This window comes from Synchiropus splendidus, chromosome 14 (genome assembly GCF_027744825.2).
Source record: "Synchiropus splendidus isolate RoL2022-P1 chromosome 14, RoL_Sspl_1.0, whole genome shotgun sequence".
NCBI lineage: Eukaryota > Metazoa > Chordata > Actinopteri > Syngnathiformes > Callionymidae > Synchiropus > Synchiropus splendidus.
In genome coordinates, this window is record NC_071347.1 from 1,224,157 (window position 1) to 1,248,131 (window position 23,975).

Below are 23,975 nucleotides of genomic sequence, written 5' to 3' on the forward strand. Positions count from 1 at the left end.
GCGCACGTTTACTGCTTCTCTCCCAGCCATACCTATGTTTTTCAAGGTCTTACTGTCACTCACTGTAATTGAATTAATTTGTGTTGTAACTCTGTTTTAGGTAAAAAGATCTAATTTTGGCCTCAAGTAATAGGAATAAGACTACTAGGTTACTAGGAGAGAGTTTAAAATGACATTTGGCAAAAGTAGAAGCTGAACCACCATGGTCTGTAAGTTGTTCTCCTTTGGCTCAAGTGGCAACTTAATGAAACTGGACGGGACTCACAGGCTCAGAACATCAACGGTGTCAGTATGTCTTGAGCATGTAGTACATGTCATTCAATTAATTCATTATTAGCTGAGTATTTTGACCAAAGCAGCCATTTTGCAGATTTAAACTTGTGATAACTTAGAAGCTATAAACATTTGGGTTTATATGAAAAAGTTTGGGCCAATATTTAGTCAATGACCCCTTTTGGAAAAATACTTCCAATGTGGATGTGTCTGGACTTTAAATGGTGGTGTTTTAGACCATTCTGCCTTCCAAAACATGTCCAGTTCTGTTGATGGCTTCCGAGCATGGTAGCCCATTTCAAATTTTCTGTGACCCAAATTGTTCATACTACAGTATATATGAATGAAGAGAGCGCTTTTATGGGTTTTAAATGGGAAAAAGTACACAACAAACAACCAAATTAAAATATTGAGACAACTTTGTACACAGCAAATGCAAATTTTCTTCTACTGCACTCAGATACAAAAATGCATATGTAGCCATCCTTAAACGTCATCTCTATATTGTTGGTGTCAGGAAATAACGCCTTGCTTTTGACTCAATTGTTCTGGTTAGTTACTGCAGCTGGCACTAACTGAGCATTTCACTCACAGAATGAAGATAAGAAGCCCAATCAGGGTAGTCTTGAGGACCTCTCCCATGACCAGCCAGACCAGGCTGTTGCACTCTCTGAGGCTATTTACATCCAGAGAAGGTCCCCAATGATCCGCAACCGCAAGACTGGCTCCATGGAGGTAGTCTTAACATGTTATAGTAATTTCTCTCCAGTGAGTTAAACCACTGTTTCCTTTTCAGGTGCTCTTAGAAACTTCTCCCAACCAATCCACTAAAGGTAGCACCTCCCACCGACTCTTCTGTTCTTGCTCCCGCCAGTCCCCTGAGATTAAACCTCCCCAAGGTGGGTACATAATCCTTGGTATGTTTTGGGGAGCAAAGATTTTTGTTGATGGCGAATCCTAGCTAAACCAGGTCTCTAACACATTCACAGATAGTCAGCCAATATTACCACTCCTCTCATGTACATTTTTCACTACATTACTGTATTGTCGTCATAATTCTTGGTCATGGTCAAATGGAGCAGACTCTAACTCCAACTTCTATAGCTAAGTGTGGATAGGGTCAGCAAGCTATCTTTGCCTCTTCACCTCCTCTGCTCTGGTAACAATTGCAATGTTTATAAGATGATCATGATAATGATTGAAATTTAGATTTCATGAATAATTAAATATATTATATATCTGTTTTTGAATTGTGTACTATGATGTTTTTTCACATTCTCAGCTGTGTCAGAGCATGAATTGCAGAACTCCGAGATGCAACTGAACCTGTTTTTACCACACTCATACATACACCCGCTCTCTGCGTCTCGTAGAGTAACAGAGCAATGGTTGGTTTGTTCACTTTGTTGTGCGCAAGCAGCAAGTTAATTGGTGATTCTTTGTTGGTCACACAGCAATAACTGGCTGACTGGATTTCCTATGTAATTTATCCATTTTTTTCTTTATTCCATCTGGATGCATTTTTGTAGAAAACTAGCATATGTGTAAACAATGTTAACAGAAACATAATTTGCTGCTTTTGTATTGTAGGAGCCTTTTAGCTTTTTGAACTTTTTATAGGAACCATTTTGCTCCATGAACCATCTTCCCCACAGAGTCCATGTTTACTTGGACAGAAGAGGACTGGTGATGTTACCGCCACATGTGTTTCCGTTCTCTGCATTTCTCCTTGGTTTTGTATTAAACTACTGGTTATTTAAACAGAGAAATTACTGTTTAATGTCTCTCGCTTTTCTGTCTGTTAGATCAACAGACAGATTGCTCTGGTGTAAATTAGGAAATGTACAAGGGTTGTGTATGCCATCAATAATGAATAATATACAAAACATGTAACAGGTTTATTTATCATCATTACTGTGCAACTCTGAACTTAAATGTTGTGTTGCTTGCTCAGATTTCTGAACACGTCTAAAAACTCCTTTGTATGATTTGGATCTTAAAAAAAAAAAAAAAAAGATTCAGAAGCGCTTTATAAATTAATGTAATTATTGAGTTTAATGTATTATTATTAAATAAGGTCCTCCAGCTTCTTCCCACTGCGCTGTTGCTGATTTGCCTGGTAATCATTAGCAAACATTTCATTCCAATTCAGTTGGTGACACACCTACTCACAGAAACATACTAAAATAAGTGTGCCAATGACAACCAAATATGGAGATTGTTATTAACTGACGCAGCATGGCATGAAAAACTAATACCCCTCCCGCCCTCAACCCCGTACACTCCCCACCCTCTACTGGCTCTCTATCACACAGGCTCACTCTGCTCGGGCCTCTTCAGTGCCTCTGCCCTTGGGGTATCCAGTAGTGCACCCAACCTGCGTGATTACGTCCGCACCCACCACCATCTGCACCGAAAACCACCTCTGTCACCCGGCAGTCTGCCATGCCAGAATGGCATGCTTGGTATGTTTACACAGGTGTCTTCTTCAGTGCATTTTTCATTCTGCCCTTCTCTATATATTTTTCTGGCTTTCGTATGCATTGGGGAAGCTAAATATCCATTTTGGATCTGTTTTCATGGATAATCCCTGAACCATCATGACGTCGCTATGTTTTTAAGTCATTGTTGCTTCACTTTTAGTCTCAGTCGAAACTTCCATGACCTGTCGCGTAACACTTGTGTGACCACTCAGGAGACTTTTAAAGACTAGTCAGTACTCGCTGAAAGTTTTGTATCATTGCAACAGTGCCTGGAAAAAATACTTTCGATCAAAAGTTTGAACAACAAGCCAGACACATGGATTCAAGATCCCTCAGGATCCAAATTTTCTCACTCTCTCATTTCACCCTTTGAATGTCTGAGCAGCTATTTTTCAGTAAGTAAAGCAAAGAACTGCTACGTTCTCGGTGTGCAGTTGAAATAAAGATGTCCTCAATGTATCCCATCTACTTACTTTCTAACATGTCTCAAACTGAGGTCAATAGTGCTCTACATTTTTGACTTGTCCTTGTTTCCCCATTTGAAGTTATCAAATGGTGGTCCAGAATATTTTTCAAAATTTGCATTCTATTCCATTCTGCAACCCATCCTCATTCCCTTGGCGTAATATAATGGCGTTGGGAAAGTAGACTCTTGCGTCCTATTCTCACAACAAAGGCAGCCTTCAGCATTGCATGATAACGTTTCTACTTCCTATGTAGTGTTCCAGGCGGGGCAGTGTGGATCATGCGTAGTCGTGGGCAGCAGCACACATGGCCACTAAAGGTCAGTTGCTATTTATAACCCCTTACGTGGCCCTCCTCTAATGACAGTCACAGTGACTAAAACACACAGCCGTTTGACAGGCTTTAAACAGCAATTGACACGTTATTAAACGCAGAATGAATGGAGCGGCATCCCATAGCTTTCCTAACCCCAACTTCCATCTTTTTTTCATGTGTCGTGCTGCCAGGGTGTCAACATGCAATGCTGAAGGCTGCCTTTGTCGTCAGTGTAGGACGCACAAGTCCAGTGTCAACCTAGTAAACCATGGGTGTGAGCATGTGTTGTCTCTGACCAGATTTCTCATGACAGTTGGAACGACACTATTCCTCTGACTTCTGTGAGATTCGTCCATCTGCACATGATGTAATCGACCTGTGAATGCTTCCCCTACTCTTTTATGTCACTATGTGCTCCTCTGTCAAGGAAATTTATGTTCAACAGTGCCATGTTAATCCTCCACAGCATTTCTGTTATTGACTCCATAACTACCCTACACTTTCCCATCTCCCATCATTTTCACACCGTGGGGAATGCAGTCTATCACCTCATCTAGATTGCTCTTCTTCTTTCAAACCCTACCAGTGTGGAATACTAACTGAATGTAATCTATAATTCTGTTAATGTCTGTTGCATGTTTATTGTTTTGCTAGCGTAAGGTTGGTTTTGGGCCTCCTGCCTTCCTGACACTCAACCTGGCAGTGAAAACATATTTTAATCAAAATTGAAAGTGGGGATCATGACTTGGAAAGGGTAGAGAGTTACCTGGCATGATGTTGACAGGGGTAGGCACATTATGTTTGCAGGAAACCAAGTAGAATGAAAGTACAGTAAGTGTAAGAACATTGTAATCTGTAGAATGAGGCAAGTCACTTAGAAAAGGATGATATATTTTGGACTAAATGCAGGTGAAGTTCACTAGAGTTCAGATGTTGAGCAAGTGATACCGGTGTTTCCTCTAGTGGTGCCCAGATCGACTGGTCATGATCGGCTGATTTCCGTGAAAAAATGTGTGATTGGTATATACTGATCACCTCTTGTCTTTGTTGATCACGAACAACACTCACCTGTTGCCAGCTGTCAGTAGAAGCTCTGTGTGCTTTGTGTGCCCTTTCTATCTCACTGCTCAGGCAAGTCGCACATTGTAGCAAACAGCAGCAAATGTGAGCTGTGCGGATCTTCTATACAGCTTGTGATGATACGTCTGCAAACATGTAACAAAAAAAGTACCGGGCAGGAGAAGGATGTACAAGGCTTCAGTATGATAATTTAAGTAGAAGTTATTGCTCCATAACGTTGTTCCCTGTCGGAAATCTAGGTAAACAAAAGGTTACTACAGCAAAGCGTAATCTCACGTCACATTTCTTCCTCTAGGCGGAGGCGTGACTTAAAAGATTTGAGATGCACCAGTCTAAATGTTGGTGATTTTATGGTTCCCTTTTTTCCATATCATAGACCCACTGGCACTCATTGTAACAGCATTTTGATTGATAGTCAAACCACGTGATTGGCGTCAGTGATCAGCCTGATCAGAGTATCCCTAGATTGATGAGGGAGAGACAGAGTACAGCGATCTCAAGAGTTATTTAACCATTTTACTATAAGTGTGTTGTGTGTTTCAGTGCTACTGCAGCGGTGACATGACCAGTCCCCCTATTTTGTCTGTGTGAACATGGGTTCTTGGAACAAACTGGTTAATGGAAATGAAAATGTAAAAAATAAACAACATATAATAATATAAATATATAAATAATAGACAGTATATCTTTGCAAAACTAACTATCTATATATTAGTTTTTATTTATTTATTTTTTTGTTTTTTTTTGTGGTTTTTTTGTCTCTCGAGAAGTGAAGAGGTGCCTGGTGCGTGTCCAGCTCAGAATGTGTGGTTCTGTGCAGTTTGGCTGTGACAAAGTAATAAACCAAGTAACGCTCTGTCCGAGACTCGCCTCATCATAATAATAATAATAACAGGACATAAAACGTGCGCTCCAGCCTCGGAGGTGTCGAGGGCGAGCACCTCCCTGTGACACTCCACCACGGTCCAGTGCAGAGACAGGAAAGGTTTTACACCTCAATATGAAGAAAAAACAGTCAGTAAATGTAGCTAACGGGACACGTCTGCATACAGACGCTGCGTTATACACGATAACAAAGTGGGTCAGCTGATTGGCCCGCGCACGTTATGTTTTCTTTCATGTTCCATATTATGTTTTCCATCTTGTAAATGAGTGCCAAAATCATGACGTTCTGACAGCTTCATCATGACAGCTACATATTCCACAACACTCTCCCCCACTTCCTGATTTTGTTCATGAAAATATCTGACAATGAGAATCTGTCCCAATTACAATGGGAGACTTCAACATTCAACTTGCAGTATGCATGAGTCAGGAAAGTTGGATTGGCAGGCGAGGTACTCTTCATGGAAAGAAATCAGAATCAGAAACAACTTTATTGCCATGGTCAGTGGGGATCCAACCAACTAGGAAAGTGCTTTGGATTAAAGTGCTGTCATGAATAAAATAAAATAGAATTAAACAAAAATAAAGGTACAGAAACTGTGGAATTTTTGTCTCACACTAAACTCACAAGTGACAGATGTTTTATAGAAGAATAAATAAAATCTGAACTACAGTATTAATCTCATTTGTGTTTTTGTTATCCACTGGCTTTCATGAAAGTGGCTACATATTAGTTTTGTCCAGATTTTACAAAAAGCTAAGAAAGTGCTATGAACCGAATGTATGTATGAATATAAATCTCTCTTCACCATGGTTTCATTGTAAGTGTAGAAAACATTGAATGAGCCTATTTTGTGACCTTTGAGGGAAGGTTAAATTGTATGGACATGGTATGCTTGGTGATAGACATTGATAATGTGTTGGAAGTCTGGCTCAAGTACTAAAAGCGTTGTCCAGGAAAACAGAAAACTCGGACCAAAAAGGGTAAGATGTACAATAATTTAATGAACAACAAACAAAACTCAAACATAAACAGTAATCGAAGGAAACAATGACGTCATCCCCAAAACCTGGTGCGAGAAGACACGGAGGGACAGGGGAAAAACCTGAAATCTGAAAATAATAATCAAAAGTCAGGCCTAAAAATGGGGAGAAAAACATACAAGGCCCAAAGAACAGAAAGCGCTTGTTGGTGGACAAATACACACACCCAGGAGTAAAACTGGAGAAAGCAAAATGTGAGTCGCAGCAAAATCAGCAAAAAGAAAACTTAACATGCACACACAATCCAATAATAGTAACAAACATGAGAAATACTATACGGGAGGGACAACTTTACCAAAAGACGCAAAGCAACCATCCGGCACAGCAGTCAGGAACCAAGTCATAGAAATCTGGAATGCTTGATTGCAGAATTAATTCCTGCTGTCTGCCTGCAAAGCTGGAGGAGGGGTGACAAGCAGGACAGGAAACAGGAAAAGATACGGGGAACAACAAAATAAAAGCACTGAACACGGGCATGACAATGCCCCCTCTTTAAGGAGGGCCTCTAGACATTCTACCAGGTTTCTCTAGGTGTCTGGCAGGAACTCTGGAAGGAGTTCCATGGACATTCCTCAGGACTGTACCCCTCCCAGTCAACAAGGTACGGTGTCAGGTGGACCACGATGCCTACTATCAATGGACAGTGTAGTGCTTCAGAGGCTGGACTGAGAGGGCAAGTGCAGATAGGCTTGAGCAGGGAAACATGGAAGGGAGGGTGGATCCGCAGCGAGTCGGGAAGCTTTAGTCTCACAGCAAACCTTGGAAATTTTACCAAACAATCTGAGGCTTGTGTAGAGACAGCCAGGGAAACCCAAGTACAAAAGGGGATGAAGAGGCCGGGAGAACAAGAAAAGAGATCACCTCCATGGGGTTGCCTGATATCCTGGTGCGGTGCGTGACTTGAGGAAGGGGACTGCCATCAATCGCTGACAGAGATGCAGCAAAGGCAGCAGGCATCAGAGTCAATAAATGCTTCAGCAGGAGTAATAGTCTCCTTTCTCATGCAACGAAGCAGTGAAAATAATTCTACTGACTCTTGCGAGTGGAGGATCACTAACCTTTTTGCGAGGGATGAGGGGTAGACGAACAACAAAATAAAAGCACATAACTTTACAGTATATCATCAATCAACTTGTTCTTTCCATTGCTCATCTGTTACCTGAAGTGCCTTTGTTTGCTCATATATGCTTTTGTTTTTCTTTCCATCCTTCCCATATACACAAACATCTGGCAAAGAGGTCAAGGCTCAAGTCAGTACTTTCATTAATCTCAGTTACCTTTCTTATCTCCTCAGAGCTGCTCTCTATGCCTACCATTAAGAGATTTTCTGTGTCATTTGCCAGGCATCCGACTAATGGTATGTCTGTTTTTATTCAAACTCATTTCACTTATCAATTTCCCCATTTCCTGCATTATCTTGTTGTTGATAGATTTGATGCAATAACTCCATAATATTCTCTAAACAACAATTTTGTCCAACTGCAATGACTGCGGTTACATAACAGCCCTGAAGAGTGAATAATTGCCTTAAGCAATTTTCTAAATAGATTTTTTTGTTTGTTTTTTCTTCATGGTGGTGTTATGTGTTACTGAAATGGCGGTTGAACTGGAAGGACTAAAGCGTTCATGGCGCCAACCCTTGTCACTTAGGTGACATTGTGCAATAATTTGATTATATGCCCGATGAACATAAACCAGGTTATCCCGCTCCAATTGAACTTGGCTGCTTAATCTAGCTATTGGGTTACTTATCGAGTGTAACTGTGGTCTTTGTGCGTACACTCACCGTTACAATATGTCAAGCAGCACAGCACAGGCTTTTAGCTAGTATTTGGAAATAGGGCATCCAAAGCACTGCCCCCAGTACATTCCCCTCCCAACAGTCATTGACCAACAAAACAACTTGCTTTGAAAAAAATACACTTAAACAGCTATTTGTATAATTTGGTTTTGCCAAAAAAGATACTCCTCTGATTAAAAAGCTATGAGTTAGTTTTGTCAGCAGATGTTGTTGTTTGGAACTTACCTGCATTTTCTTCTTGTCATCTTCCAAAGAAATGCCTCAAGTGCCTTTTGAACTATTTTGAACTTACCCATTGCCACAGTGTTCAGTGCGAGGGGCCGGTTCTGCAGACTTTTAAGTCTACTCCTCTGGCTTGAGTTCCAAAATAAGGCGTGGTGCTTTGTGTTCAATGATAACTTCCGTCTATTGTTGGCCTCCATCCAAAAGGTTTGGGGAGTCGGATGCTGTTAAACTTGCGGGCAACTACCTGGCCAGCCACATAGTGGAATAATTCCCTCCCAATTTTGCAAGAAACTGCAATGATTGTCCCGAGTCAGCTTTAAATTCTCCCAGTTAACAAGCCAGTAGCACCATCTGTTGTACCCACAATTTGGTTTTATCATTAACTCAGTAGTGCCTACATTGGTCTTAGCCATTTACAGACAACCATAACCCAGCACTTAAATTATTGATGAGTTCTCTGAGCTCCTGTCACATTTCTCTCCCAAATTTGAGAAAACCCTGCTAAAGCGTGACTCATCAATCCAGAGAAGGTGTCTCCACTGCTCTATAGTCCATTGGCAGCCTGCTTTGCACCACTGCATCTGGCGCTTTGCATTGCACTTGGTGTTGTATGGCTTGGATGCACCTGCTCAGACTTGGAAACCCATTCCATGAAGCTCTCTGTGTACTGTACTTGGGCTTATCTGAAGGTCACATGAAGTTTGGAGCTCTTTAGCAATTGACTGTGCAGAGAGTCACTGACCTTTTTGCACTATACGCCTCAGCATCCGCTGACCCCTCTACTTCAGTTTATATGGCCGACCACTACGTGGCTGAGTTGCTGTTGTTCCCAAACTCTTCCATTTTCTTATAATATAGCTGACGGTTTTTCCACAAGGTCATCAGGATTAGAGAACAAATCACCCCCTCTCAACACCTTTCCTTCTCAACCAAGGAGATCACACCTACTTTTCTGTCTCCCAAACTGTTTCAATGACTCACCTGAGAACACATGCTGCCTTGATATTCTTCTCACACACTTACTAAGAGATATTTTAGATGTTGTTGGATCCAGTGTTATCAAGCGTGAGTCAGTCTCTCTCCTACCAGCTTTTTACCTCCTTTGAAGAAACCTAGTCTTGAATCGAATGAATAAGTTCAGACCCAGCCTATGTTTTTGAATATGTGGTTTCTATATATGGCAGTATTAACCCTACAGGGACCACAGATGTGCAGAAAGGACCTATTAGAAATGTGAAAAAGGTGTCAAAAGTGCAGACTCAAAATAAAATCTTTTTTAAATCAATAGGTTGAGACTAATAAAATTAAGACATCAACATGTTTCTCGATCAGGAAGTCAGTAAAATCAGTACTGATTTTCTGTATAAAATAAATTCCACCAAGTAGAAAGTCACTTACAAACTACTGCGTCTGTTTCCAGGTGGCCAACAGCAGATGTGACACACTGAGACGTCGTATTCTTGGCAGGGATAACACCTGGGGCATTCCCTGCGTTTTATTTTTTATATTAGGCCCAATGTGTTAATACATACATACATCTTCTATTCTTCTTTTTTGAGGGATGCAGTTCATGCTGAGATGTGTTATTGTGTTACTTCAATTGAAGTAATCAGTAAAGTAACTAAGTTACTTTTTAAGGGAGTGGTCAGTGGTGGGATTAATTTTGTAAATTAAGTAGATGTGGCAACACTGCTCTTGACTTCCTCATACAATATCACACTTCCTCTTGAGAAACTCTGTCCCAGTCTTTCTCTAGATAAACGCCTTCTGTCCTTTGTACTTCTCTATCAACATCGTCAGAAGCAAACAAGGGATCTGTGGTGCTCTTCCTCATTATGAAATCATATTTCTTGTCACTGATGCTCACTTCTCTAAGTCTGGACTCAACTGCTCTTTAATGGTGTGACTCATCAACTTGATCCCTCTATGCGGGTACAGTTTTAAGAATCCCCTTTGTTCTTGACAAGGGGCACACTTCCTCCACTCGACAGGCATCCTTGTGGCTTGTGGGTAGCATTGAACAGTCTGGTCAGAAAGTTCACTTCTTCTGTATCTCTGCTGTCATCAGCTGTTCAAGAGCTGCTCATCAACCTCGTCCATTGTCTCACCTTCATCTGCAATCTTCTCTCTTATTCTCTTCATCATTGGTTCCCTGAAGAACTCCTTTCATCTTTCTCTCACAATTCACGTGAGAACACATTTCCATCCCTGTTCTTGATCACCCTCGCCTGCTGCACATCCTTCCTAGCTTTCTCTCCCACTCTCTACCTGGTTATCCTGAATAATAACTTCTTTTCCTTCTCGCATTTTGCTGTCCAGTGTAGCAAAAATGAAAGAACGTTGCAGCTCTGCTCTCTGGGATTCAGCCTCTCATCATTCTCTGAACTCAACTCAGGCACTGCAGGGAACTGACTGAACACAACTCATCTTTGAACAGACAGAACTGGGCTGCTCAGGAAGTACTCGTGCTCCTGCGGTCTGTCTTGAAACCCAGGATTATTCGGCTTGATGATTGGGCAGTGAACCCGACTCCGTGGCTGCCCCATCCTCTGCTCTCCTCCTCCCTCCTTGGCTTCTGCATTCAATTGTTCTTAAGCAAATCTTATTCAACTTGTAAAACACGATTGGAGATTCACAAATGATCCTGATCGACTTCTGATTCTTCACCATCTCACAGAATGCATCAGAATGAGTCTAAACATAACACATAACAATTCATAATTCATCAGTTACAATGAGGATACAGTATATCATCAATCATGCACATGGCAGTAAACAATAAAAGAGGCGGGTTTGTGGGAAAAGTGCACAAAATTGAGTTATTCGACTGATGAGTGATGAGACTATTGAAGACAGGGTCTATTGATACACCACGAACAAGAGGCAACTTCAAAATGGCTGATATCAACTTTATACCAAATATTTATAAAAATGCATGAGGAAACTCATCTAGGAGTGAAAACGAAAATCGAACATTATTGGAAAACCAGAGGATGGCAATTTCAGGAAAACCCTGAACCAGGCCTGGTCAATCCGGGCCGCACGCGGCTCTTCGCCAAATGAGCTGCGCTGTGGAGGCTTGGAACCAGCTGCAGTTTTGCTCAATTTGCTGTTGAAATGATCATTAACACAGGAAATAAGTCGAAAAAGTAAGAGCTATTCCAGCGAAATTTCAAAATATATTCAAAGACTTCAAAGAAGAGAGTCACGGTCACCAGATCCACGATGACCCATTTACCTGTACTTAGTTTCCATGATTCCATAAACTCAACTATGGCATGTGTTTCGTGTATTATTCATCTTTGATTGTCGTTAAGTCTGTTTACTGTAATTCAGTGGAGCGACGTTCCAGTCTGCAGCATTGCTCTCACACACAGACGATGGTGATGTTGTTGGTGGTATGAGCCACGTTAAAAAAAAAACAGAAAACAAAAGAAATGGCGCAAACATTTATTTATACGGCGCTTGATATGTTTGAAGAGGATCACGGTAACACATATAAATTAAATTAAATAAAACAAACGCACAGGAGACATACGCTGGATGTGAACCAGCAACTTTGTGACATGCAGAGATGTGCTTTAACCACTGTACTGCCGCACTGCGAGACACGTGAACTAGCTGTTCAGGTGAGCCTTGCTTGCCATACCTGAATATTTGTAGGATGTTGGTATTTTCATCAACACAGTAATAAATGTGGCTCTCTTCCTTTAACTGGTTGGCCACACCTGCCCTAAACTATTGCCACCTGCAGGGGCATACACTGAAATTCCTTCCTATCTTAAAAGTATGGCCTTGAGGTCTCTACCCAGCAGAGTCATCTCCCCAAAAGATGGTGTCTTTTCACTGAATTTACCATTGTTTTTCAGTTCCTCCAATCTGAAAGGGCAACCTTCTTAGAGGACAGTTACTTTTAGCATCTTGATTGTGATGACTGACGTATTAAAAAGTAAAACATAAATGGCGTTAGGAAGAATAAATTCTAATTTGTATGACGAGGAAAACAATTGTGTATATTCCCCAGCTTCACACCCAAAACCTAACCATCCAACACAAATGGCTCACCTTAACCAGGTCTCTGAACTAAACTAAAACCTAATTATAATGACCCAGTTATTTAAAAGTCTTCATCTTCAACCTTGTGGGGACCAGCAAAATGTCCCCACAATGTCATACAAGAATAGTGTTTTATCAAGAATTGGTCCCCACAAAGTAGGATAGACAAAGAGCACACACACAAGACATCTTCCCAATTGAGCATGTTTGAAATACTCTGCATCACTGTATTTGGTCGTGGGTTCCAGCTCAACATGAGAAAAATAGAATGAATATGAGTTTTGAAGCAATATGTCTGTCATGTTTAGCCTCCTGGCCTCTCAATAGTGAGAATGAGCCGATTCTATACTCTAATTTGCCAACAAAAGGTGTTTCAGCTGTGCACAGCCGACAGCCGGCAGTAGGATGTATTACGTTGATTGATTTTGTTTGTACAGGTTTTGAAGGCTGCTCAATGGTGCCCTCCATCTACCCACTGGAGACACTGCACAACTCCCTCTCGCTTAAGCAGGTAGACCAGTTCCTCAACATGGTGTGTGAATCCAGCAGTGACGACCACAGCAACACAAAGGGTAAAGGTAAAGATAGTTTTGACTCCTGCAAGTGTAACACTATTGTTTCAGACACTTCAGGGAATCAGGTGAAACATTCTCATGAGAACATAGCATGATATTTATAAATGTCAGAAAAGCAAAGCAGAAGTAAAAAAAATATATATGTGTCCACAGAAACAATCAAAAACTCAACCAATAATTAATGTCTACTCATGCTGTAAAATCTGCAACTATTCATAGAAAGTTTGTTTGCTACAACAAGGAAGGGGGCCTGAAGTACTTCAACTAAAAATACAAGTCAGTGAGGTACAGGAAGAAAAGAGGAAGAAAAGCTGTTAATGGTTGAACAATGACTGGAACTTACAGATGAAATTATAATCCAGTTAGACAGTTCAACGTGTAACAACATGAACAATAGGAACGATATTTAAGATTTGGTCATCCAAGTCATGAAATAAAAAGGTGAGTGACCAAAGTGAGGCATTACCCAGACGATAGAAGATTCAAATACAGTTCAAATGTGTCAGAAATGTTTCAGGAACCAATAAAATCGAAATGGGTTTCATATGTTATGATTACTGACTGATGTCCAGGTGTCAGCAGTAAGTTTGTTCATCTCTGGAAGAGGTGTGCTCAACTAAAACGGCTATATTCTCGTGCTGTTTTTTTCTTACAAAACTTGGTGTTCAGGGACTGTGGCTGACCTGGCGTGCTCGTCACTCAAAGCTAAACGTTGAATTTTGCTTTTTTTTTCTTTGTTCACAGAACAAATGAATTATTTGTTCTCAGAACAAATCACATTTTCTTTTCACATTTTTCTCAATCACACACATTAAATCGCTGACAGTCTTAGTTTAATACTCACACCACACTGTGGTTGGCCAGAGAAAATCCGTCATTCATCTTGGTGATATCCAAGATGGTCATGTAAGAGAAGTCACATAAGGACGGGAAGAGTGCAACTTAAGCATGCAGAGAAGCAGATGAATGTACTCCACAGGTTGTGGAGAGATGAACTCTTGTCATTTTGTTCTCAGGTGGCAGTGCCCCCTCCAGTGCTGTGTCCAGTGCTGGCCCCTCATCACCGATGACATCAAACTCTTCCATTAACTTCTGCTTCAGTGACTAGTTGCTCTGGTTTGTGTATATTCATGTGTAAGCCAAAGAAGATGTTTTTGTTCCATCACCCTGTCCCCGTGTGCACCTGTTTCAAATCAGCAGCATGATGATGCTGATGAAGGACTCCATGACTTGTGTCTGATCAGGCCAACAACCGACACCTTCTTCTACCACTAGAATTGTCCCAGTCTGCCGTGCTCTTTGCTGTGGTGGAAATAAAATGGCCTTTCCTGCCGGCGACCTCACTCTCTTGCATTTTATAGTCACTACTTCTTCTTCTCACTTATCTATGAGATAATTATCTGGATCAAAATTGCTGCTGATAGTCACAACATAACTGTACAAGTGTGGCACCAAAATGTGCCAGTTTCAGTTTGATCTACAGCTGCAGTCATGACCCAGATAAGGAACATGTTTAGGGCTGGAATATGTCCACTTTGGCCTCTTGTTAGCGTAGTTTCAGGCTTCAATTACACATTTTCATACATTTGTTTGTGTCCAATCAAATTATTGCAGTGTTCTACATGTTTGAGAGTACATCAAGAAATTATATTGGCATCCATGTCTCGTGCCTTGCAGGCTGCCAGCCATCATCAAGTTCATAAGTAGCTAAACCAGTGAAGTAGCAGCGGCATCGCAATGTTCTCAGCTGTGTGGCAACACCCCATCATGCATTTTCCTGACTCTCGTAGTCTTGCTCAGCAGCCCAACTGGTCATGCATTCATCCTGCAGGCCTTCGCTGCTGGTGTAAATCAATGGCAATGCCTGTTAGAGGGGCAGTATGCAGTAATATCAGAAATCTAACTTGTATGTAGGACACCCTCTAACTGCAATGTCTTCACTGTAGGCAACAAAAGTGAGTACACCCCTAAATGAAAATGTCCAGTTTTGGCCCAAAGTGTCAATATTTTGCATGGCCACTATTATTTTCTAGCTTAACTGTCTTGGCATGACGTTCACCTTTCGTTTGAGGATGCCCCAAAGATGAGCAATAGGGTCTAGGTCTGGAGACAAGCATGGCCACTTCATCACCTTTACCCTCCACTGCATTAGCATGATCTTGAAGGTGTGTTGGTATCATGATGGGATATTGACCTGCGTCCCAGTTTCCACAAGGAGGGGATCAGTTGGTATTCATGATTCCCTGAACTGTAGCTCTACAGTGCTGTCTTCACTCGCTCCGATTTATCTATCTATCTGATAGCCTCGGCCAGGTTTTTGTAGAGCAACAATTCTCAGGTCCTCAGAGTGTTCTTTGGCATGAGGTGCCATTTTTAACTTCCAGTGGTCAGTATGAGAGCAGTATTTAAAAACCTGCTCCCCATAAACACCTGAGACCTTGTAAAACCAACAAGTCAAGTGACACTGGGAGGGGAAATGGCCAATTGGACACTGTTTGGACATTTCAGGGATGTAGTCACTTATGTTGCCTACAGTTTAGTGGCACTCACAAAAAAAGTCCACTCCCTGAAAACATTGCGGACTCAGATCTGACAGTAAGTCCAGTTGTAGGAACCATTGAATCTTTAGGATATTCACGGTTATTAAGGCAGCATGACAGGACAGAGACATCTTTGTCAGTGATCAAGTGAAGACCAGGATTCATTTCAACCTCACTTACTCAATGCTGGTATAGCAAGACAGAAAGAAGCTAGTGGCAATGAGAAAGAAGTTCCTGGAAATGGAGTCAATGGCACACATTCGATCATATGCAAAGCTGAGAGTTCAGTTCCAAGACAATAATGTGGAAACTACTAAAAACTAAAAACGCAGAAGCAACATTTTCGGCCCACTGGCACATTACCAATGCTGAAAAAACAAAAATGATTCAGTCATATTTTTAAAGTGATCAGCATTTGTGCTCTTGCTGTGCCTAATAATCTTCACTTAACGTTACTTATAGGACTTTGGAAATAAAATGGACTTCATGAAGAAACCTAAATCTGGCAATCTGTCTGGAAAAATGGAAATAGCATAAAAAAGGAGGGTGGGGTAGAAATTATGTTTGCAATCCCTCAGATGAAGTTGAGATGAAAGAATTGTTGAATGTTGAATGTGGGATTGAAATAAACTTCTCTTTATTCTTCTACAACGGAAATTTATCTTCACTAAAATTGGATGCTAGTTCCCTATACTTTGTTCTTTAAAGTTAAGGATTGTCCACCAAATTCTTAAACAAGAAGCTTGAATACACTGCATAAAAATCTTTTTTTTTCTCGCTGACATCATCATCATCTGCTTTAAATGCTCCATTTTTGATCCTGTTCCAAAGAAACCCAGGATCACAGGACTGATTGACTGGTGGCACTGACGTCTGTGGTCATGAAGTCCTTTGGGCGCCTGGTTCTATCCCACCTGAAATCCATCACTGCTCCCCTCCTGGACTCAATGCAGTTTGCTACAGAGGCAATAGATCTGTAGATGATGCAGTAAATCAGGTCCTTCACTTCGTAATGGAGCACCTTGACTCCCCAGGAACCTATGCCAGGATCCTGTTAGTGGACTTCAGCTCTGCTTTCAATACAATTTTCACCAGCTCAACATGTCTGACTCCCTCTGCTGGTGGACTAAGGACTTTCTGACTGACTGCCTGGAGTCAGTGCTTGCTGCAGGGGCATCTGTCTGAGACACTCGGACCCTCAACATCGAGTATCCTCAGAGCTGTGTACACTCTCCATGGCTCTTCTCCCTGTACACCTGCTGCAAGCAATGAGGAGTATGATTGAGTCAGAGTTACACATTTAGAAACATAAAGTCGTATAGAATGGTCAAGAAAGTGTAACAGCACTTTCACAAAGACCTGTGATTCTTTCACAAGTACATTGTATCCAACAATTAACGCCTACTCACAGGGACTCTGGAAATCAAAGAAAATATGAAACAGAAATTATAAGAGGTGTTCTGCCAAACAATATAGACTTCATGTGGTTCCTACATATGCACCCGATGCCTACAACAGTCTGAGCTCGGTGTATTTGGCGGATTCAGTGCATCACAGGTTTTTACAGGGCTGTCAACTCTCATGCAAATGACGGTGGTTGCAGATATGTATCCCTAATGTGGGGCTCGGTGGTGGACCGCCGCTCCATAACGGTGACGGTGCTATTTGTAATTGTTCAGAAATCTGTCCCTAAAAAGCGCTGACAAACTTTCACATTACACACTATGTTTGACGTTATTTTACCTTTTTCTGTAAAAAAGATCCACCCATGCATCTGCCCAGATGAGATTACATCTTTGATCAGCTCCAGCTGTCCTGCAAGAGAAGCCACTCACACATGCCTGTAGTTGAATTCATAAAAAACACTCGACAGTTGTGGTCACAGGGAGATGAACTGCACTACCCCATGCACAGCTCAGATTATATTGCTGTTCTGTTACTTCCTTCCATTATGGCGCATCAACTGTCGCTAGTGGTCTCGGAACGTAAGCCCTGCGATAAACAATAGAACACTCTAAACCAGGATACAGTACTCATCCAGAGTCAGCAAAAAATGTGGTATCAGGACACCCCTAGTATTTTATAGGTTATTCACAGAAATTGAAAAATGGTAACATATTTGTGTGGTGGACTTCATACATACATACTCATTTCCATGCCAAAATGATGTTTGGTAGATTACATAACTCAGTACAAAACTACCAAAATGTAATGTAATTATAAAGAATTTCCCCACTGTCAGACAAATAAGGGACATCGCAACAACCCCAATTGTTTTCTATAAGACTTGTCAGACATGATTCTAAAGATTCAGCGCATCTCCTATTCAGCCTAATGCATCATTATGTCTTGTGAATGTACTTATAGATCAGTGGTTCTTAACCTTGTTGGAGGCACCGAACCCCACCAGTTTCATATGCTCATTCACCGAACCCTTCTTTAGTAAAAAATAAAATACACAGATACACTAACTGCAGACTAGACTGAGGGGTGGACCTCTGCGGCGGAGGCTCCACTGAACCCCTAGGGTTCGATCGAACCCAGGTTAAGAACCACTGTTATAGATAAATGTGAGCAAAACTTTCTACTGTTAGATGAGTGTACATCATTTGTAATACATGAAAGCATTGCAGATCTAGTGTATGTGAGCTTTTTAAGAAGACATTACACAGGTCAAAGTTTGAATGAACTTTAATTGATCAGCAGGTTGCAGGCCGTTTCCCTTTTACAACAAATATGCTTAGTTTCCAGTTTCCAGTTAATACTGAAAGAGAGCTGGGAAATAGTGCAGAGGAAGATGAATCCAAGAATTTTAGAGAGCAGAAAACACAGAAAGCCAACAAAAGTACCAGTATGGCGGTTTTCTTCATAACAGCGTAGCCTAGTTAGACAATTTGCTTTATTTGTTCGTTTAATTCAAATATATTGCACTTCATGAGACAGCGTTTGCTTAATAAGTCCATGTTTACCAATTACATTCATGTTTATCAATAAACACTTTACATGCAGAAAGATATGCATCGCTTTTCTAGTTATTCTCAGTGTTGAGACAAGTTTGAAGCAATAATTAGCATAAATTACTTGACCATTCTCTAACTAAGCTCAGCTGAAAAGCCATGTATCCCTTAGGTGTGGTGTAATTTACAACCCTTTGTACACCGACCAGTAGGCCAGTCAATTTGACTTGTAAATCCTGAATTAACGAAAGAAATATGCATTGATGTTCATTGTGAGACCATGTTCCAGACAAAGGTCGCTCTTTTCTCACACACCAGAGGATGTACTACCTGCGGCAACTGAACATCATTGTTCTCTGCTCCTCCATAATCCTATGGGTAAGTCTCGATTGGCCAAAACCCAACTTGCTCCCAACTCTTAAATTACCGTTGAGCAATCCTCATTTACAGACATCACCTTCATAATCCGAATTACCCGACTGTCCTTCACTCGCTCTATCTCTCTAAGCACATCAACTGATCAAAGAATTCCTTTCGTCTTTCATCACATTTCGATCTTCATCCTTCATCTTCAATGGATCTGACCTATCGTACACTATCTTTTCCCACTCGAAAACTTGTGCAAAACTATCTGACTTCCTTGCTTCCGCTGCTATTATAGTCCAGTCTACGTGACTGAAAGGAGTGTGATATGTACAGTATCTATATGTTCTATATAACTATAAACATACATTCATTCTGTGCCATAAGGGTTAAAAGCAACGTATAGCTGCCTAACCCTCAAATAGAAAATCTCTGCTCTCCTGCAACTACAGGTAACATTCTCGCTGCACGCTCAGTTCATCCAAACTGCCTGTGTGTGTGTGTGTTGTATCTCCACAAACAACCACATTCTGTCAACAGTGCTCATTATTCATGCTTGATCTAAATAAAACCTTTCTCTGTCAACTTAAATCAGCAATGAGGTCAGTGTCAAGAAACCCTCGTAAGTTCAAGACTACTATGAAAAAGGACTTATCCATATGGAAAAGGAAATATATGAAGTATTTTAATGCTTTTTATAGCAACATTCCTGATACCTGATGAATATATTCACTGATGAAGCACACTGTGCTTTAACTCAAAAACTGACCATTCCTTCAAATGGCAAATGGCCCAATAGAGTCCTTCTTAGGCTTATCCAGCACTCAGAACACTTCACACTGGGTCACTCATTTGTGCACACTAGCTTACATTCATGGCAGTAGGCTACAATGCAGCATGCTGAACGGGTATTTTGCTCAGGGACTCGACACATATACATGTCAACTTAGGATTTAACCAGCAACCTCTTAGCCCGATCACCCACTTCGCTGAGCAGTGTCACCCCAGGGAACAACTGGTTTCTCTGGAAGCACATTCTTATTGCTGCATTCTTTATTTTAAGACATTCATCGTGGCTAAAACCTTTTAGTGTGAACTAAGAATTTATTGAAACACAAGTCTTAATGCTAGACAAACAAAGTGGTTTGAAGAAATTCCATTGTTTTCCTAAATAAAAGGGTTCCTATCCTGCTAACTTCACGCCAACTCTGTAGTGATCGGTCAGGGATTGAGCCTCACAGTCACAGCCCTGCGCTCGACCACAACAGTCACTAGAACACATAGCTATAGTAGCACACATAGAACATAGTTAGCTCTTTTCAGTTACTCTAATCTAAATGAAAAGTGTGTTCTGTTTTTTGATCGGTAATTACATTCATGTCTGTTGATTCACTGGCGCAGTTAAATATTCTCCAAAGAACACATTATGATGTACAGTATCAACTTATACAACTTTAAAAATGAAAGCCAGTCAGCTTTTTCTTTTTCGATGTTTTAAGAGGTGGTCTTATCATTCTGCCCCGTCACACATAAAGCAACAGAGGCCAATTTCAAATCCATTAAAAAACAAAAAAAACAACCCGAGACCACCTAGTTTCGATCCCGATATGCTAGTTGCGTAACGGCTATGTGTCAAACCTCACCATGTGGACATTAGCATGTAGTAAGGAGAGAATCTGTCGGTGTAAGTACGGGCGGTCACATCATATGTCTGAAACGCAGTATAGGGCCCCTTATGCAAAGTTTCAACTCATAACAGTAATGTTTTTCAAGTCTCTTCAGATACTCACATAAAACACCTGACAACAGTCTTTTGATGTCTCCTACACTACAAGCTAATTGCACAACAGAGGAACACAGCCGCACTGAAGACTAATGGGACAATGTCGCCGGTGATGGGAAGTGACGACCATTGCTACATTTGTCATCCCATCACTGCAAAGCAGAGAATATTATTATAACATTTTACCACACAGGAAGTCATTCTCAAAACAAAGACCCCTTGATTGATACAGGGGTTTCAAGAAAGCTTCAAAAGGAAAGAACAAGCACTCAAGTTATAGATCGAGTCACAGTTGTATTGGAGTCCAAGCTCCGGCTGTTAGAGGAGAAATCACAGGCAACATGCAGCAGTTAAGCAAGTGTGTAAGAAGGATGGCTTATTGAACTTCAGGAGGGCTCTAAAAAGATACAAGTACAAAACTAAGTCTCACTTATCTTGTTGTTCCCAAACTTAACCAATCATCATTGAGCTTAGCCTATTTCTCTAGTAAAGTAACACTACTAGAAATCTCTCTCTCTCTCTCTCTCTCTATATATATATATATATATATATATATATATATATATATATATATATATATATATATATATATAACTGAAAACTTCCTTTGGTCATGAGGGAGTATTAATAACGTAATAATGCTTGCTAGTCAAATAAAGAGAGATATCGCCCAGTTTAGAATTCAATCTTGCAGGCAGGGAATGACTCATCCTGCATAACAACAGTGCTACTCGAGGCCAAAACCATGATGTTGAGATCCTGCTGCCTCTCATGGGTCTGTTGGTACCACTCCCGAGTCATCTCTGTGTCATGTGTTGGGATGAGGGTCACCTGAGGAGGGGATAAAGACAGTTCCCTGATTATAAAACATTTAACCAGATGACATCTAATATTTTTAACATAAAATGCAATGACTGCCTGGTGATCGATTCCAATCTTTTTTTTTTTTTTTAATCAGATTCAATCTCCTTGATCATGCTCCCTAGACACCTTATTTATCCATGAAACTCATTGGACTTTTTGAGGGTAAATTAGGTGCAAAATGGATTTGAAGAGGAAGAGCAACTATAAATTTGAGGTTACAAGTGCAGGAGTTGTGCACTTGTAAATGTTTATTTCACATAGTTGAAGATTTTGCAAGGTACAAAACCCATTGCTGTGAGTGGACTAAATCACAATTTCTGCATGATCTCTCACTTGTGCTCCTCCTCGTCTGAGATGGTGCAAAATGGACTTGAAACCTGCAGAGCTGCCAGGCGCTGGGACCCAGGGGGAAAAAAAATCAAATCTCACGCTGACCAATCAATCGATGGACAAAGCAACGGACCACTCCTGGCGCAAAAGCTCTTTTGTTAAGCCGCTTTGTTCTGTATCTACCGTCCGCTGTGACTTTGCTCATTTTATTGCTTGCAAACCCAAATAAATTTGTTCCTTGGTGTGTCATGTGAATAGTAACAAAAATACCAATTAAAAATGTTGAAATTAAGATGTCACTTTCTTTCCACACAAAACAAAAGTTGTGACAGGTAGCATTAAATTTTAGATTAAATAGAGATTGAAAATTGCCCCTGGTTGAGGACACAAGGGATGCAGTGGTTTTGGAGCGTTGCAGAAGCCAGGAAAGCGAATTTGACTGACTCCAATTCTGAAGAAGAATTTTCACACTGTGATGAAAATTACGGAGCCCTGGAAGTGACATGCATGTGTTTATTTTTTGGATGTGACATGCATGACTTTATTTTTTTTTTGTCCTATTGCCGACGGCAAAGTCTGTGCGCTTTTAGCACTCAGATCAAATGCCAAAATAATACCACATGTGGCATGCATGACTTTATTTTTTTTTCTGCCGAGATAACAGTTATCTCGGCATCTCTTTTTATCTCGGGATAAAAAAAATAAAGTCATGCATGTCGCTTCCAGGGATGCGTAATACGTATAGTTTATCCACATATGGTATAATTTTGAGTAGAAGGCACTTGATCAGAGTGTTAGAAACACAGACAGTGACTGACAACGTTGACGAACAGTTACGAAACCATGGGAGACATAGTGGTTCCAGGAAGACGTATACAAAATGCTTTGCCAGAGAGGCAGCTACGCATGCGCTGACATTCACGGTTGTATCTTGAAATAAAGATTATCTTGAGATAATTGTTATGTTGGGCGAAAAAAATTAAAGTAATGCATGCCACGTCCAAAATAATAAACACATGCATGTCACTTCCAGGGCTCTGTAGAAAATCGCACAGTGAAACAAAAAGTGAAGCACAAAACTTTGCCATGACAGTCGACAGTCAGTACATACTAGTGCTTTACAGTGTCCAGGGATGTGCTGGAGGCATGGGCAAAACGGTGATGGAGGTCTCAGGACTGGGGGGGTAATATAGAAATAGCGGTAAACACAGTAGAAAGCGCAGGGGGAAAATATAGTCTGAATAGTGAATGAGCAAATTCACTCCAATTTCAAACTTTGGGTCAAGATTCTTCTCTCTTACTGTTTACAAAATGAAAAAAATAACGGGCAAAGGTATTCCAAAATAGAAAAATACATTGATGTTCATCCCCAAACCATTCTTGATGTCCACAAAAGAAATATTGGATTGTCAGTGACTATAACTGAAGACAATATGACACATTTCAATTAACATTTCAAATAGTTCAGGGTCCAATGTCCAATGTAAGTTACCAACTTGTATTAAGGTAATTGAAAAGGTGGTTTAATGCAGATGGTTACCTGCAGATTTGAGCCCCACTGCGCTTTTCCCTCCAGAAAGGCATTCAGGACTTCTCGGCTGGGCTCTCCTCCACTTGGGTCATTACCACTCAGGACATAATAAGCAGCTCGAACTCTCTTGAAAAACTCTTGGTCCACATTCTTCGCACTGCAGTGATTGGGCACATAAGCCAGGTCGACATAGACTGGTGCACCAGGCGGGACAGAAGAGCTGCATTTCTGGTAATTGTTACCTGGAGTCAAAAACATGACATTGTGCATCAAGTGCATCAAACATTTTGCAAATGTTTTTAAAAAGAAACAATGAACCTGAACTTAAGTGACTGTATGAACATTTATTCTTGGAAGTTGATTCAAATGTTATGAAGGACCCAGACTTTGAAGATTCAATAATGC

General features: G+C 40.8%; 2 protein-coding genes across 6 annotated transcripts in view; one reads left to right on the forward strand and one right to left on the reverse strand.

Moving 5' to 3' along the window:
* Positions 1 to 16,368, forward strand: part of ppip5k1b (diphosphoinositol pentakisphosphate kinase 1b) — a 70,185-nt gene extending 53,817 nt beyond the window's left edge. The window contains exons 24-29 of one of the 2 annotated variants that reach the window (XM_053885573.1): positions 868 to 1,008; positions 1,070 to 1,172; positions 2,589 to 2,738; positions 7,840 to 7,902; positions 13,065 to 13,205; positions 14,219 to 16,368. In XM_053885573.1, coding sequence (XP_053741548.1) covers positions 868 to 1,008; positions 1,070 to 1,172; positions 2,589 to 2,738; positions 7,840 to 7,902; positions 13,065 to 13,205; positions 14,219 to 14,310 — 690 coding nt within the window. In that variant the 3' untranslated portion in view covers positions 14,311 to 16,368. The remainder of the gene's footprint in view (positions 1 to 867; positions 1,009 to 1,069; positions 1,173 to 2,588; positions 2,739 to 7,839; positions 7,903 to 13,064; positions 13,206 to 14,218) is intronic. The other variant, XM_053885571.1, reaches the window with a different exon arrangement.
* A 2,051-nt stretch (positions 16,369 to 18,419) lies between these two features.
* Positions 18,420 to 23,975, reverse strand: part of map1ab (microtubule-associated protein 1Ab) — a 55,055-nt gene continuing 49,499 nt past the window's right edge. For 2 of the 4 annotated variants that reach the window (XM_053885565.1, XM_053885564.1), the window contains exons 5-6: positions 23,580 to 23,812; positions 18,421 to 21,676 (exon numbers count right to left, since the gene is read on the reverse strand). In XM_053885565.1, coding sequence (XP_053741540.1) covers positions 21,521 to 21,676; positions 23,580 to 23,812 — 389 coding nt within the window. In that variant the 3' untranslated portion in view covers positions 18,421 to 21,520. Of the gene's footprint in view, positions 21,677 to 23,150; positions 23,216 to 23,579; positions 23,813 to 23,975 lie in introns of all 4 variants that reach the window. The other 2 variants (XR_008416538.1, XM_053885563.1) reach the window with 2 other exon arrangements.